Source organism: Falco punctatus (assembly GCF_963210335.1).
Source record: "Falco punctatus genome assembly, chromosome: 1".
NCBI lineage: Eukaryota > Metazoa > Chordata > Aves > Falconiformes > Falconidae > Falco > Falco punctatus.
Window position 1 is genome coordinate 37,581,364 of NC_137580.1, and position 15,544 is coordinate 37,596,907.

Here is a 15,544-nt window from a genome sequence, read left to right on the forward strand (position 1 = left end):
CACAGCCTGGCGGTGCTGAGGGGGGACAGCAGTGCCAAGAGGTCTCTGTGGTGCCAAGGGGCCCCGGCTGCTTGGCTATGGGAGATGCTGCAGCTCCCAGCACCAGCACTCCTCCCTTCTTGCCCAGCAGCAATGAGACGGATGTGGGCACACATCTGCTCCCCTCAGACCTTACCGGCAGCCAGAGCTGCTGGAGCAGCCTGGACTGAGGGGCCTCAGACCCCAGGCTGAAAGCAGGGGCTGTGGCCATGGCATGGAAATCATGAATGACACTGGGAAGGCTGCCAGACGGCGTTCCTGAAGCCCAGCGTGTGGGAAGGGGAGCAAGCGGTGGGAGTGAGGCGCAGGCAAAGGATCACTCCCCTTCCCCCACGCTGTATACGGGGCCATGCTTCGGCACCCAGCGCCCTCTTTGCCTCTGCCACAGCCTGGCAGAGCTCATCCAACAGCTCCTTTTGCTCTTGCTTCCTCTGGCACTGACTGACACCACCTGAGAACAAAGGCTAAAAGCAAGATGGTACCAAATGCAACCCTGTGTGCATCTCCTGCCTGAGTCACATGTGAATCATACCCCGATGCTGAGTGCCCGCTGCGCCCACCCGGCGGCAGCGCTGTCAGTGGCAGAGCCGGGGGCGCATCTGGCAAAGCAGAGCTGCCTGGCCAGAGACTATGTGTGCCCAGGCACGTGCCAGGGAATGTACCTTCCATCGGCTCGGCTGGTAAAGCCACCCAGGATGGCAGAGCTGCTGTCAGGAAATGTCACCACAGAGCTGCACCACTCGGGCTGTGTTGGCCAAGCAGGCAGGGGAGGGCAGGCTGAGCCGGGAGCCAGAAGGGAGACTCACACCTCCACTGCCCCTGGGGGTACAAGACGGTGTCACCAGGCAGGGAGCAGCAATGCCAGTGCCTCAGCACATCAGCAGGAGTGATCCCAGCATCCGGGACACTCACAGACCAGGGCAGCTTCATCTGCTGGAGAGCATGGGCAGGGCCAGTGAGCTCCCATCCTGGCCGCCAGCTTTACTGCCTCAGTTTAGTAACGTCTTCGTTACTAACAAGAACAAAGAGCAGGATGGCAAACATGCAGGCTTATCACGAGAAGGCTCAATCAAAGGGCCAAGCTGCCACTCTGGATGCCCACACCTCCACAGGCACAGCATGCGGCACAGCACGGCATGGCACAGCGCGGCACTTCCCCTTGGCACGGTGCTTTCCTACTGCTGCATGGCCCCACCAAGCTCCCAGAACGCAGTCGGACCCAGCTCCTCGCCCACCCTTGTGACCCAGAGCAGCTTGTCAGGTCCACTCCTCACTGCCCAGCCAAGCAAGCTGCGTCTGCCACCACATCCACATCAGTGCCCGTGGACCCACCCTGGACACAGCTCTGTTTCTGCCTCCTTCACGGTTAGATCACTGCACCTGCAGCCCCTCTGCATGACACTTAGGCTGAGCAGTGCTCTGAGCTACCTACCCCTCCCACAAGAGGTGGGGGTCCCAGCACATTCTTCCCACATCTTCTTGGCGTGTAAAACTGTGATGGTTTGCCGGGTCCAGGTGTTTGTTTTCTGGAGATTACAGCCCAAACCCTCATCTGCTTCCAAAACAGGCTTCCTGCATCACACACACCCTGCCTGCTCCTCCCAACGCACCCTCTGCTCCGGACCAGCTCCTGGCACGGCTCCCCCTCCCTTTCAGGCTTCTCATGCATCCTGTTGCATTAAATACCTGCATATCCAGCCCCAGCCAGCTGGGTACCAGGCTGCAGCACCAGCCGAGCAGCACTGGTCACCCAGACCCAGACCCCATTTGCACCTCCCGCATCGCCCAAAGCCCCAGCCCCCGGCGCAGCGCGAGGTGGCAGCGGTGGTACTCACCCGCAAGGTGTTCTCCCGGTCCAGGACAATCACCCGCCGATTGACGGTGTGCAGCAGTCGCTCCAGGATCAGCTGGATGTGCTTCTTCACCTTCACCTGCAAGGTAAGATGTGTCACGGCCATGCCTGAGCACCCAGCGCTGCCTGTTGTAGTGCTGGGAGGAAGGGCACAGGGGACAGCACCATCACCGCAGCTGGGAATGTCCCCCGCAGCACAAAGCCAGCGTGGCGGCCCCAGCTTCTGTTGGGACCTGGCACTGGCAGGCTGGGCGAGGGGCATATGACCTCCCGGGCCACATGTGGTCAGCACCACTGCAATTACTGTGGCTTACCAAAAAAAGCAGACAAGGAGGTTGCAAAGTGTTTGCAGCTATTCTTGGCAGGGCAAGGGAGCTGGGGCTGAGGGCACAAGGTTTCTCAGCGCCCTGTAGTGCCCCATGCAGTGGGGAGGAAGCAGCTCTGCTCCAGCTGTGGGAGACAAGCCCAAACACCTTGGCAGCTCCGGGTGTGGGGGGCTGTGGCTGCCAGACAAGCCCTGTGCCCAGATCCTCAGCCATTGTGAACAGGCTTGTGGCACCTCAGGAGAAGAGAATTCACAAGCTGACTCTAAACAGTCATGATTTATATGATTTATATGAAATTTATATGAAATTTGTATGATTTATGTGATTTATATGAAATACTGAAATAAAAGTCTTGTCCACTCCAGCACAGCAAGTACAGCTCATTTAACCACGACACGGGGGCTGGCAGCATCAGGGCGACCAGCTGGAGCTGGAACCAGGTGATGCACTCTGGTGTAAATGTGGGGCTCAGAGTCTCTGTACAGCTCGGCCTTGCACAGCCTCCTGGCAAAGCCGGCCACCTGGCTGAGGATGGCTGAGGATGCCTGCATCCACACTGGGCAGACAAAGGTCGAGTTTCAGCTCGCACGGGGTTGAAACAAGAGCGGTACCCTCACCCATGAGCATCCTGCCCATCCTCTCCTTAAAGGATATTTTAGGTTTACAACTTAAGGCCAAATCGAGACATTTCAACCACAGTTTCCAAGTTCCCTCCTGCTGCCTGGGCTTCCCAGTGCCGCAGGAATTAAAATGCCATGCCCCCGCCCCAGGGCAGGACACTGGGGGCTCGCAGCAAGCCTAGAGGCATTCAGACCCCTGGCATCTCCAGCCCTGCAAGGCACCTTCCAGGCCTGACCCCATCACTGCAGCATCCCTGCCAGCAGCCCAGTTCCATGCCTTGACACAAGGGTTTGTCACAATAGTGAGCTGCAGATAAGCCCTTCCCAAATGCGCAGGGGCACCTGGCTACCCCACACCATCCACCGAGTGTGGAAGCCTGCCAGAGAGGCACTCACCAGCTCCATGTCCCCACGGTCCTTTCGCCATGCCTTGCCTGTGCCATGCTGTGCTTGCAGTTCCTCTGTTCTCTGCAACAAGGGAGTGGGGCTGATGCCCAGCAAGGGCAGCCCCATCCCACCAGAGGCCATCCTGGGACAAGTCCCATCTGGGTGGCCAGACACCTGCAGCAGGATCGTGTCCAGCCCGCTCAGCCCTGGGTTGCAGCTGGGCTGGTGTATCACCGTGATCTCCTGCTTTGGTACCCCACACCAGCGGGCAGGCTCCTGCAGGCAGCACAGGGGGAAGGGTCCCCACCACCTGGGCATGGTTAGCTCTTTGCTGCGGGGGTCTGGGCCGGATCCCCCATGCCATGGGGCTCTGGCCTATGTTTAGGGCCATCACTGCTAATTTTGGAGAGCAACGGTGCCCAGGGGCCAGCAGCAGTCATGAGTGGCCACCTTCTCCCCTGCCCCTGCCTGGGTCTGCAGAGCTGGGACGGTGAGAGGCGCAGCCGGCGAGACACCCCCTGCCCTCGGGGGGTGCTCCCCTCAGCCTGGAGGCCCCTTTCCCACTTACGGGGACTGGTGGGAACTCACCAGAGACCAGCTGAGGTGGGAATCAAAAGGATTTTAGCCCCATCTTGGGCAGGTTCCCACTGGGATGGCAGGCACCAACAGCCCCCCTTTGACTTTAGGTGACCATGATCAGCCCCAACCATATTGTGAATGGTAACTTGTGCTTAACCCTACTCAAACAGGTATAGTCAGGTTACTTCCAAGGTGATTACTGGAGAGGGAAACTGAGGCAGCAGAGAAGACGGTATTTACCTTCTGGGCCTTGTACAGCACCTCCAGGATGTTGCTGAGCAGCTCAATGCAGGCACCTTCCTCCTCCCCCTTCTCAATCAGCTCCTGCAGGATGGGCACCGCCATCTGCAGCAGCAGCTCCCGGCACTCTGGGGGGGGCAAGACAGGGAGGCACGAAGCTGGTGGGTGCCAGCACTGCCCCGGCACTGGAGAGGACCCACCAGGAAAGGGACCAACAGGATGGATGGGACCAGCACAATGCCTGGTCTGGGCTGTGACCCACACATGTGGAGCTAATGTCCTCCTTGGGTGGAGCAGGGGTTTGGGAAAACGTTAAATCCTGGTGGGAAGGCTCCAAGACAGAGAATCCACTGCACCCTATTACTCAGCTACCTACACTCTCTGGTAAAATAAAGTAAAATAAAACAGAAAAGCTTCATCTGAACCTCTCTGGCTTCAGCTCCTGCCAATGGACTTTGTTCTGCTTCTCTACTCTGTTAAAGGCACTTCAGATTTAACAGATGGAGACTTTTAAACTGGACACCATCTAGATAAACTAGAGTCTCCAGTGCCAAATATATGAAAAACCTGCTGCCCTTCCTACTGCGTACCCCACTGCTCCTCTGGCCAGGGCTGCTGTTTGCGATACCACCCTGCACTGATGGTGCCACATTGCTGACTGTCACTCTGGTGGCATCACTAAAAGGGGACCAAGGAGAAGGAACATGGGGGAAAACATTTCTTCACTGTTTTCATGCTGGCACAACCGTCTGCTTGTTGTGCAGCATGGAGGAGCGGTGTCGTGCTGGCTTCTGGGGGGCACAGGCAGGGATGCAGGGCAGGATGCAGGGAGCACTCATAGGACCACGGCAGCTCAGAACAGAGCTGGAGCATGCAGCAGGCGATGACTTCAATGGCTGAGTTAGACATGTTCGCATTGCCATCGCTCAAAGCCTCCACGGGCAGAAACACAAAACGGTTCCTGCCCACAGCTGAGCTGCTCCCCTGAGCCCCCAAGACACAGGCGCCTGGCTCAGCTCCCCGAGGCAGCCTGCTCCCCTTCCCTCTGACAATACCACATGGATATCTGAAAGCTTGTCGCATCTCCCCCGCGTCTCTTCCCGCCCCAAGCCCTCAGTCATTTCTTCCTCGCCCTGTCTTCTAAGCTTTGCATCTCCCACGGCTTTCTTCTTCATTTCAGACACAAGTTTCTTGTGCCACCCAAAACCGCATGTGGACATAAGCCCAGCTGAGGCGCCGGTGATGCCGAGCAGGGTGCAGGGCACTCCCCCCACGGGGGCTGCATTGCTGACCCCTCTGCTCCCCCAGCCCCAGCCCCGTCCTGCAGCACTGCTGCCGCCCTGTGCTGTTCCCTGCTTGCTCAGTGATTGCTCTCACATGAGTGTTTTTAATTTAAATCTTTCAAAACCTTTTCTCCAACTTGCTGAGATTATTTTAAATCCTGATGTCCTCCTGCATGCCTCCAGTCACTTCTGCCTTGCAGGGCAAAATTTACCAAATCTACTCTTTCTTCCGTCACTCAGATTTCTCCAAAGAATACCAAACCGCATCAGAGTCAGGGCAGGCCTGGGGACTCCTGCTCAGCATGCCCTCCCAGTCTGACAGCAAGCCCCCAACACCCCCTCCCCGAGCCGTCACACTGTGTCCTGCTTTGGCTAAGCCGTGTTTTCCTTTGCAGCCCAGCAGCTCTCAGGCAGCAGCAGAGGTTCCAAGGGCACCAGCGGTGCCCTGGCGAGGGGCCAGGCAGCTCACTGCTCCAGCACAAGGGGCAAGGGAATTGCCTCCCTCTGCGGAACTGCCCCCAGCATGGCACTGCCTCAGGGGCACGGGGGGGCCTCTGCAGCAGCAACCCATCCCCATCCTGTGCCACGGCCCTCCCAAGAGAGCTCAGCATGGGCAGGACCCCCGGTGTCCCTTCTCACCATAGGACTGGAAGATCTTGCTGTTGACGATGCTGGTCAGGGACTGCAGCTTCTGCTTCAGCAGGCGCTGGGGCAGCAGGTTCCCAATGAAGTCCCGCAACAGGGCCCTGTGGTCCAGGCAAGAGGCTTTAACGAGTATTAAATACAGGGCTTGCAAGGGCCCCACTTGTTTCCAGTCCTGAGCACCTGCAGCCCCTTTCCTTCTGCAGAAGACAAATGCAGCAGCAGGGGGTCGGGTACCAATTGCCCCTGTGTTTTGGCCAGGGGCTGCCAGGCGGGGGGAGCCCCCCGATGGGGGCAGAGCTGTGTGGGGAAGTGCAGGGCAGGATGGTCCCACCGCAGAAAGCTGTGAGGCAGCCCGTGCCCACCGCAGATGGTTGCACAGAGACACCTGGCGTAAAAACCCTGCCTGAATGCCCAAACCAGACCCAGATGGGACTGGGGGTTTCCAGGCTCAGTCCCTGCCTGAAGCACAGGCTACTGCTAAAATTAAGCAACACCCGCCCCTGGTTTTGCACTAGGAAGGAGCTAAGGAGGCAATTCCCAGGCGTGAGGAAACCCAGACCCCTCCTCCTGCCCTCGCCCTCGGCTCCACTGCATCAGCCTGCATCCCTGACAGCAGCTCCAGGACGGGTGTCGCCGTGGGATGGGAGCAGGGGTAGAGGTGGCTGCGGCAGGCACCAAGCAGACCACGGAGCAGGGCTGGGGATGATGGGGGCGACGGGGACCCTACCCCAGTGCAGAGGAGTCGAAGATCCCAAACACGTCCTCGAGGATGGAAGGCAGGTACTTCAGTGCTGCTCCCTGTGGAGAGACAAGAGCTGCCTGCGCCGGCCCTGCCTGCCATGTGCCCAGGGGGCAGGACAGACTGACAGACACTGTGCCGGCAGGGAGGTGACCCCGGCCCCTCCTGCCTCCCTGCAGGCTGCGGGTGCTGAGCCAGCGCAGTCCTCATTCAGCCTCCCCCTTCCTTGCTGAAGCAGCACTGCGCTCAGCCACCAGCCCCTGGCCCCTGCCATCCCTGGGGAAGGGGCGTCCAGCTGGGAGCAGCTTCCTCTTGCCAAGCCACCAGCATCCAACAAGGCACCCAGAACCGCTATGGTCAGGTAACTCTACCACTTTCAATAAGAAAAATTGTCTCCAGCTTTTACTTTGAAAACACATAAAATCCTACAACATGACTGACAGGTATGCGGGCGCTGGCTGGCGTTGCTGTAACACTCCCCAGCACTGCTCCCGGTTGGGCTGCCCGCAACCGCTGCTGCCACAGCCCAGGCTGCCGGAGGTGCGGGGCCGCCCCGCACCCAGCCCGGCTCCACACCCTCGATGGAAGGCTGCGCGGGTGGGGGGCATGTGGCCGGTTGTTTTTTGGAACAGCAAACCCACTGGCCACAAATTGTTCTACATTAAAATCTACTTTGTTATGTTTATGAAGTAACTAAGTAGTATAAATGATGAGTTCTGCTTCTCCCTGGCTTTGCTGGGTAGCTGGTCCTTCGGGCTTCCCTGGGCTCCCAACTGTGCCAAAGGCAGCACCAGGGACCCTCCCAGCTCCAGCTGCAGGCGGGTGCCAGAGGTGGTCTCCACTCCTGCATGTCAGCATCAGCTGCAGGAGGTGTGACGTCTGCAGGTCCGCACGGGGCTGGCTGCAATGTGAGTCAGCTCCAGGAATTTTTACCAGTGGTTTCGGCACCAAGTCCATGCTGTGTTACAGCAGGAGTTTGAGAGACTGGTGCCTATTGCAAGTTCACCTAGTTTTAAAAAGTGCCTGGACAAGCTGACCTTGGACACATCCCTCGGAACACAGCGAATATGGAGATTATGGGCACACACCGGGTGAGGGCTTTGCCCCGGGCGCACCCTGCAGCGGGACAGAAACCTCTGCTCAGCTCCGAGCCCCTCCTTGCTGGGCAGACACTGCCGATGTCAGGGCAGGGCAGACCCTCGGCTCTGTGAAGATCTCCAGATAGAATTAAAAACTCCATCCTGGATCCGGGCCCTAGCAGCCACAAGCCGGCTCCAGCAGTGGCAGTTGCCTATCCTGCCGCCCGGCACCACATTTCTGGTGAGCCCGGTGAGCCCCAGTGCACTTTGCTGGACGGGGCTCTGCCTCGGCCTGTGGCACATTAAGCAATGCTCCAGCAACATCTTCTCCCTCTGGGTTTGCAAAGACCATAACTGAGTCCACTGCTACCCTCTTCTAGCTGACTGAAATGGTGTTAACCTCCACCAAACGCACCCGACCCGAGTCATTTCTGTAGCTCTTGCAAACCCTTCTCTGATACTGAGACACCTGCTGCACCCAAGGGCAGCAAGGCTGGGCACAGCACCCACCAGCAGCCTCGGCCGCGCCATGTGCCCCTACAGATGGCTCCATTTAATGCCTTTTTGCATATAAACCCGTGGACTGACCGACTTCTTTGCAATGACACCACACTTGGAGTTGCCTTTGGCCACTCACTGCTGGCAGCTCCCAGCTGCCGCCCTGCAGCCCCGTCCCCTGCCCTGTCCCCTCTCTGCGCTGGGGCACGGAGCAGAGGATCTCCCATTATCCAGCTCCACCACTGCCACCTGTGCCCCCTGCACCAGCCACAGCCACGTCTGGCGAACCAGCATACACCGAGCTGAGAGACGATATCACTGGGACCCAAAAGAAATGCCCAACCCAGCACAGAGATGCTTCTCTGTTTCTAATGACTTTTTTAGAACCAAGAAGATATATCTTAAGAAGATTAAAAGTAGTTATTTTAATAACTTGCACAATGCTAATTTTAAATCAGAATGCAGTTGTTAGTCTCGCCTATTATGTCAGTTATCTTAGTCAGTCACATTTGTAACTTCAAAAAAGTAACAGCTAAATTTGATTTTTCTTTTATTAAACTCCATGCTTAGTAAAACTGGACTGATTAACATTAATTATACTGCCACCCTTTAACTCTGAATTGATTGCACCCTCTCCATGACTGAGCCAGGATCAACGGTCAGCCTCTTTGGTCTACAGCTAGCAAGGTCATCTGATTTTTTTTTTGAAAAATGAGCTAATATAGAATTTCTCCTATTTCTCAAGAATTTTTCCAGCGTTACAAGACTTCTTAAACATTGGTATCTATGTCTCAGGAAGGATTTCTTCCAGAAACTTGTTTTGGCTTTTATTGTAACTGCCAAGACAACTGCCTGGCCTTCCAGAATGGAAAATGTCCGTCTTTCACCGCTGAGGATGAGCTCCCCCTTACTGACTTTTTGTGGCAAGAGCACATCAGCCTGCCCACAACGTACAAATTGTGTCCCCTTTCCCACCAGCTGCAGAACCATCTGGCCTGTCCATGCGACTGGTGATGCTCCAGCAGCACCGGCGAGCTGGAGGATGGGCGGCTGGTGCCCACCCACCAGGTCCGGCGGGAGCGGGCAGGGAGGTGGCCCTCGGGGAGCCCAGCGCAGAGCGGGGATGGGTGCAGAGCCCGGCAGCTGCACAGCGGTTTGCACATCGCCTGCGGCAGGGTGTCCCACAGAAACCCACCCATGCCAGCAGCCACAGGGGAAGAGTCAGAGCAGCCTCAGGGACACTCCAGCCACGGGCACGCGCAAGCACCCGCTCAGCAAAGCACACCCCCTCAGCAAACCGCACTCCCTGGCCCAGGCTGTGAAATGCAAACACAGACCCCAAGACCCCCCATCTCCTCTGCTCTGCCCTGCTGAGCTGTGGGTAAGCCTGGACCTAAACCGAGGAGAGATGGCGGGGAGCAGGCTGTGCCTCCCCGGGTACGAACAAGGGGGAACGTGCACCCACTGCCAGCGGCTGTGTACCTGAGCAGGCTGCCTGCAGGCACAGGACACAGTCTGGGTCCCCTGACGCTCCTGGCCGTGCTGGCAGCGGTCTGATGCTTTGCTGCACCGTGCTCAGCACCCTGGCAACTGGCATGAGCCCCAAGTGTTTGCTTAAGCCTGTACCCCAATCCTGCCTCAAAACTCAGCTTCTTTGGGTGCAGAGAAAGCCAAGACTCCAGAAGGGAAGCAGTGGGACGTGTGAAGCTCTTCTCAAGGGGCTCTGGCTACAGCAGCGAGCAGCTGCAGCAGAAGCCCTGTTCCCTGGCTGGAGATGCACAAGGCAGCTGCACGCCGGGAGCAGGTGGCCTTCCACCTCCATCTCATCAGGGCACCCTCCAGGTCACAGCACTTGTTGGGGATGCTGGGGTCGTTTGGCTGAAGAGATGCTCCTGCTCTCTCTAGGACCACATCGTGGGTTCATCCCTGGCCCTCAGCCTGTCTGACACCAGTAAGCAGAGCCAAAAGAGACTCAGCCCCCTCTGCACTGCTTCAAGTAGTCAAAAGAGTACAAAACCCCCAGCCTGAAGCAGCCCAACAGAGGATGGGCTCTCTCCACAAAAGAGGTGGCCTTTGCAGGAGTGTTGCAGCTAGCGAGCTATTATCAGCTCTGCCTTGGGCTGATCAGATAATTGCAGCTTTAACCAAGAGTAGGCAGAACAGGATGAAGCTGCGAAGCTTACGTCAGCTGCTAACAGATCTTTTGGATATTACCTTCAGCTGCCGGATGGGAGCTGGTCATTGCAGCTAGAGATGCAAGGGGTCCGCAAGCACTGTAAAGCAGCTACACAGTCTGCTCAGAGAAGGAGGGAAAAATGTTCTCTCCTTGGAGCACCTGCTGAAGATGTTCAGGAGATGCCATCAGGATGGATACAGCAAGACCCAGCGGCTATGGTCCAGCAGGAACCGGTCCCGAATGCAGCACAAGAACCGTGGCTGGGGTGACCATGGGACAGAACACCAGGGAAGCCATGGGACCCTCTGGACAGGGGGAGCAGTGGTGAAGCCAGGCACATGGTCTCAGGCTCAGAGGGGAAGAGGACAGGACCTTGCGGGCTCACAAGCCTGCAATGGTGCTTCCCAAGGTCAGGGCTACTTGAGTCAGAAATGCCTTTTTATTTAAATAATCTTGGTAGACTTTTTTTCCACGGATCAGTACAGCTGTCAGCAAACTTGTGCAAACTTTCAGCATCCACAGCCTGCTCCAAGGAGCAGGCACAGACCCATCACAAGGGGCCTGAAGCTTCATCACAGACCATCACAAGGGGCCTGAAGCTTCATCACACAGTAGATGAACAAGCACTGCCTTTGCCTGGTTCACGAGAGGCATTTCCATCTCCTACCCCCTCTCCAGACTGAAGGCAAATTTACAGCTCCCTGTCCCATCTCCCTGCTCGTGTGTTTCCCAGGATGGGGGGTAGGGGGTGTCTGTCTGGCCAGGCAGATGATCCCACCTGAAATCTGCCCCATACACCTGGTCACCCTTTGCTGGGGCTCTTGCAGCTCGACTTCACACTCTGGAGCATAGGCACCAGACACAGATGCACCACAGGGACCTAGCTGTGCCAAAGGATGTTTTCTGTTTTCTTCTTAAGTGCTTTCCTGATCATTCCCAAGTTTGAGTGAGTGTTCCCTGACCAGTGCCAGGCACGGAGCACTATCCATTACATTCCCAGGTCTCACCCGCCAGCATGCTGGTCAGCTCAGAGCCCATCGCTGGGCATTTACAGTTAAGGCATTTCTTGCTTTTAAGAGCATTTTCTGATTCTCACTTCCACACTGAATAATTTCATCCAGGCACTCTCCCCCACAGTGGAATGCTTTGTTGGTGACGTGGGAGAAACCCTGTCACTGTAATGCCTGTGGAGCAGCAGAACCAGCAGTGAGCACCAAGGAGGATGAGTGATGGCGAGGAGACCTGTCTGACCCTATGCTCGGGGTGAGCTGACACCACGATGCAGCTGAGCAGGAAGCCACACTCAGAAATACCAAACACAGGCTCTGCATCCACAAACCCGACAACTTTAAAGCTGGGAGGTCAATGGCCAAAAATGACCTGGGGGAGGTCAATGAGAAACCATGCTGGTGCCGCTCCACACTGATGGAAGGAGCTCCCCTTGTGCCACCCTCCAAAGAGCTGCCACCAAGCCAGCGACCTGGTGACAAGATCTCTGAGTCCAGGTATTTCACATCCAGAAGACATTGCAGCAGAGGGAAAGTGTCTCTGCAGGATGGTGTTCTGCTAGTGCTCAGCATCAAAGCCCACTGAAGACCCTGGCCCCAGCATCTCGACCTGCTCAGCACTCCAGCAATCCCCAAGGAAGATCCGGGGGGGAGCTTCTAAGGGGTACACTCCCTCTAAAGAGAAGAGCTCTGAGCTGCCAGAGAGCTTTAATCTCTCCTGCTCCCTCTAACAAAGTAACAGCAACCATAAAAGCTATTTTCCCAGGGAAAGCTCCTGCTCAGCAGTTGGGATCCCACTGCAGAATTTGGCCCTTTCCAGGAGAAAGCACGGCCATGCTCAGCAAACCTGGCAGCACCAGCAGGCAAACTCCCAAGCCCCATCCCCTGCTTCCTGCAGGATGCTCTGGGCGGAGGGCACCCCAAACTAAGGTATCCCACCCCGAAGCCACAGCAGTGCAACGGTACATGAAGAAATACAGTCTTCCAACCTGCTTTTTAATGGTGTCTGGCTGTTGTGCACACACACACAGTGCTGCAAGCGCACTAGGGGAATGGCAACAGTGCTGCAGCTGGAAAAATTGTCCTGCTGAGACAGGCAGTGGCTGCTGGCCATGCCATGGACTCACCTGGCCTCCCCCAACCCAGCTGAGCTAACTGCAGCCTCCTCTCTTCCAATTAATGCTGCCTGCCATAAGGCTGCAGCTTCGGGGTGTGTGGGGTGAGGCACACATGTGTCTCCTTGTAGTCAGACACCTGGCATGGCTGAATCCCAGGTGTGGGCTTCATCCACTCCCGACAGTCCTCTGCCTCCTCCCCAACACCTGCATCAGGCAGCTAGCGGACCCAGCTGTGCCTCGTGGCAGACCCCCCCCACCACACCACCTGTGCCTCACTGCTGTCATCTGCTGTCACCCCTGCTACTCCTGATGGTGATTGCAGCAGTCGCAGGGATGCCTCCTGTGGTGATACACGGGAGAGCTTTCCCCTCTGCCCTGGACGGTGGCCTCTCTCTTCTTAGATGAGTTTCTATGAATCCTGTCCCACAGACCTGAACAAGGTGCTGACCGATGCAGGTGGATGCGCAGCAGCCTGTAAGGCTGCCGCACACACACGTCAGGTTACCATAGCAGAGAGTCTCTAGAGCAACGGTATTGAGATGGAAATCAGAATAACATCAGTGTTTAGAGGGGATAAGGAGGGACAGCCCTCCTCTGCACGAGGACAGCTGTCCTGTCAGTCTTCAAACTGGTTTGGGGGGGGGGGGGTTATCATTAGATTAGTTTGCAAGGGATTATCTAAGAATGCCATGAGATAATGCAGCACAGGAGCTGCCAGCTGTCCCAGGGCCACCGTGCAGACAAGGTCCCCACCTGCACTCTACCATGCCTCTCTCCAGCTGGGACACCGCGGCTGCAGAGCACAGCCACATCCTCGCCCCCAGCACAGCACCGAGGTGAGACCTGCTCAGCACCAGCACCAGCTCCTGCCTCCTCTTGCTGACTGACTTCAGAGAGTGCATGTGACTCCGTTGTGTTCTCCATTCAGCTCCAACCCTGGCACTGTCGCACCGGCAGCCGGGGGACCTCAGCACCAGCTGCTAGTAACGGGTACAGCCATGCTTGCAGGGATCCACAGTGCAAAGGGCATGGTTTTTGCTCCCCAAAATTCACAGTGCCAGCCTGGCCCTTGGGATGCAGGGAGTGGGACCAGGCCAGCTCTGGGATGCAGACAAACCCCAGGAGCCCTCCCAAGACCCTTTTCTCCAGCCTTCGGCATAGGCACGGTGCCCAGTGGCACTAAGTTACTGACACAAACCCACACTGCAGCCCTGGGCACCAGTGCAATGTGGAGCTTTGCACCAGGGGCACAAGTGAGGGTCCCTGGGGAGAGTGAGACCCCGCACAGGGCGGCAGCTCCCTTCGACACCCTGTGCATGGGGAGGTCTGCGCTCAGGAAGACTGGTGTTGCCACTGTACGGGCACAGCCGGTGTCACCCTAGCACAGGGACAGCCAGCACCCCAGCTGGGGCACCATCCATCCTGCCACGTCAGAGCTGAGCCCACACACAGTACCATCCCCACCTCCATACCTGGCAGAGCAGTGTGGGACCCTCCAGCGGGGACTTCATCAGCTGGTTCAGGGAGAGGAAGAACCGCTGCAGTGACTGCTGGAACTCAGCCGTCTCCTTCCCCTCGTAGAGCCTGCAACAGCCAGAGTCACCGCACTGTCGCCGCCGCACCATGTACTTTCCCCCGGCACCAGCCGCACAGCTGCCTCTACTCACGCATCACCTGCCAGCCCAATTAATTATGCTCCTGGGTGACCGTTTTCCATAGCTGGGTCTAGCAGTGAGCCCCAGCATGGCCACTGGCCAAGCACGGCCACTTGCCCAGTGCAGGGTCCAGCTAGAATCAACATTTCAGATGTGCAGAATTACCCATATTAAAGATTGCTATCTGCTGTCTTATTTATACACACCATTTTATACGGGCTCACGTATATACTTTTTTTTTTTTTAATAGAATCTCCTACATGATTTTATGCAGTGAAGTCCTCTCAAATCTTCCCACCTGAGCAAGAAACCTCCTGCCCGTCCCCCCCCCCCAGTCCTGAACACAACCTGCACGCCCAGTCGCAGAACAAACCAAATACATGGGGAATTTTAGCCACGAGATGTGCAAAACTGCGAGAAAGTTTCAAAGCCACTAATCGAATGCATCACCGTGAGAGTAAAGGCATCGCAGCAACTCCTTGCGAAGAACAGGTGGTACTTGAGCACCCCACCCCGAGCAGCAAGCAGAGCAGCGAGCCTCGCTGGGGAGCGCTTTGCATGCACCGGTGGGGAAATGAGGAATAAAACACTGATCTCCCTGTGGCCGCGGGGACAGGCACCTCTTCCAGCCTGACCTGATGATTCCCGCATGCCACCTGCCACCACAGCAAGCAATACGTGTTTGGGTTTTAATTGTGTTTTCATTTCTAATTGCGCATACAGCAGCAGAACAAACAAGATCCGTCATTTCTTGCTTACCAGCTATTTTTATTGAGCCTAGCTTTCGCAAAAACCTTGCTGCTTTGTTTTATAAAATCACAGTTGGATAGCTCTCCCTTCAAATTCATCTTTCCTATCTGGTAAACGAACCCGAGGGAACATTGTAGCTCTGGCAGCGGGAACAAGCCTGTTGATCTGCCTGAGGCATCTCAGATGTGCTCAGATAAGTGCATCAGCTGAGCCACGGCTGGTTTACAGCTGTTGACTGACTTCCAAGTCGAACCAGAGCTTAAACTAACTTCAGAAAGGTCCCTCCCTCTCATCCCACATGTTACAGGTCACCAAACCAGAGAGCCCCAGCAGCCCCTGTGCCCCAGAGCCTGGCCTGCTCCAGCTGCCCCAAGCTGCCCCAAAACCCTGCCAGAGGCCAGAGAATTAAAGAAGTTGTATGTGTTCCGACAAGCAAAAGGAAATGAAGGTCCGTGTACAGCTTTTATTCTCACGGCAGCGACACTATCCAATGACCACAATTTATTAGATTTTCCACAGTCCCTCTTTCTAACACACCTACCCACCACCGG

At 56.6% G+C, this 15,544-nt stretch overlaps 1 protein-coding gene across 5 annotated transcripts in view; it reads right to left on the reverse strand.

Moving 5' to 3' along the window:
• LOC308056528 (dedicator of cytokinesis protein 2-like) overlaps nucleotides 1–15,544 on the reverse strand; it is a 77,278-nt gene that overhangs the window by 38,811 nt on the left and 22,923 nt on the right. For 3 of the 5 annotated variants that reach the window (XR_013924862.1, XM_080372085.1, XM_080372083.1), the window contains exons 23-28: nucleotides 14,061–14,172; nucleotides 6,699–6,769; nucleotides 5,966–6,072; nucleotides 4,044–4,171; nucleotides 3,234–3,305; nucleotides 1,875–1,970 (exon numbers count right to left, since the gene is read on the reverse strand). Coding sequence is in view for 4 of the 5 variants with exons in the window: in XM_080372085.1 (XP_080228211.1) it covers nucleotides 1,875–1,970; nucleotides 3,234–3,305; nucleotides 4,044–4,171; nucleotides 5,966–6,072; nucleotides 6,699–6,769; nucleotides 14,061–14,172 (586 nt within the window). In the remaining variant the exon portion in view is untranslated. The remainder of the gene's footprint in view (nucleotides 1–1,874; nucleotides 1,971–3,233; nucleotides 3,306–4,043; nucleotides 4,172–5,965; nucleotides 6,073–6,698; nucleotides 6,770–14,060; nucleotides 14,173–15,544) is intronic. The other 2 variants (XM_080372086.1, XM_080372084.1) reach the window with 1 other exon arrangement.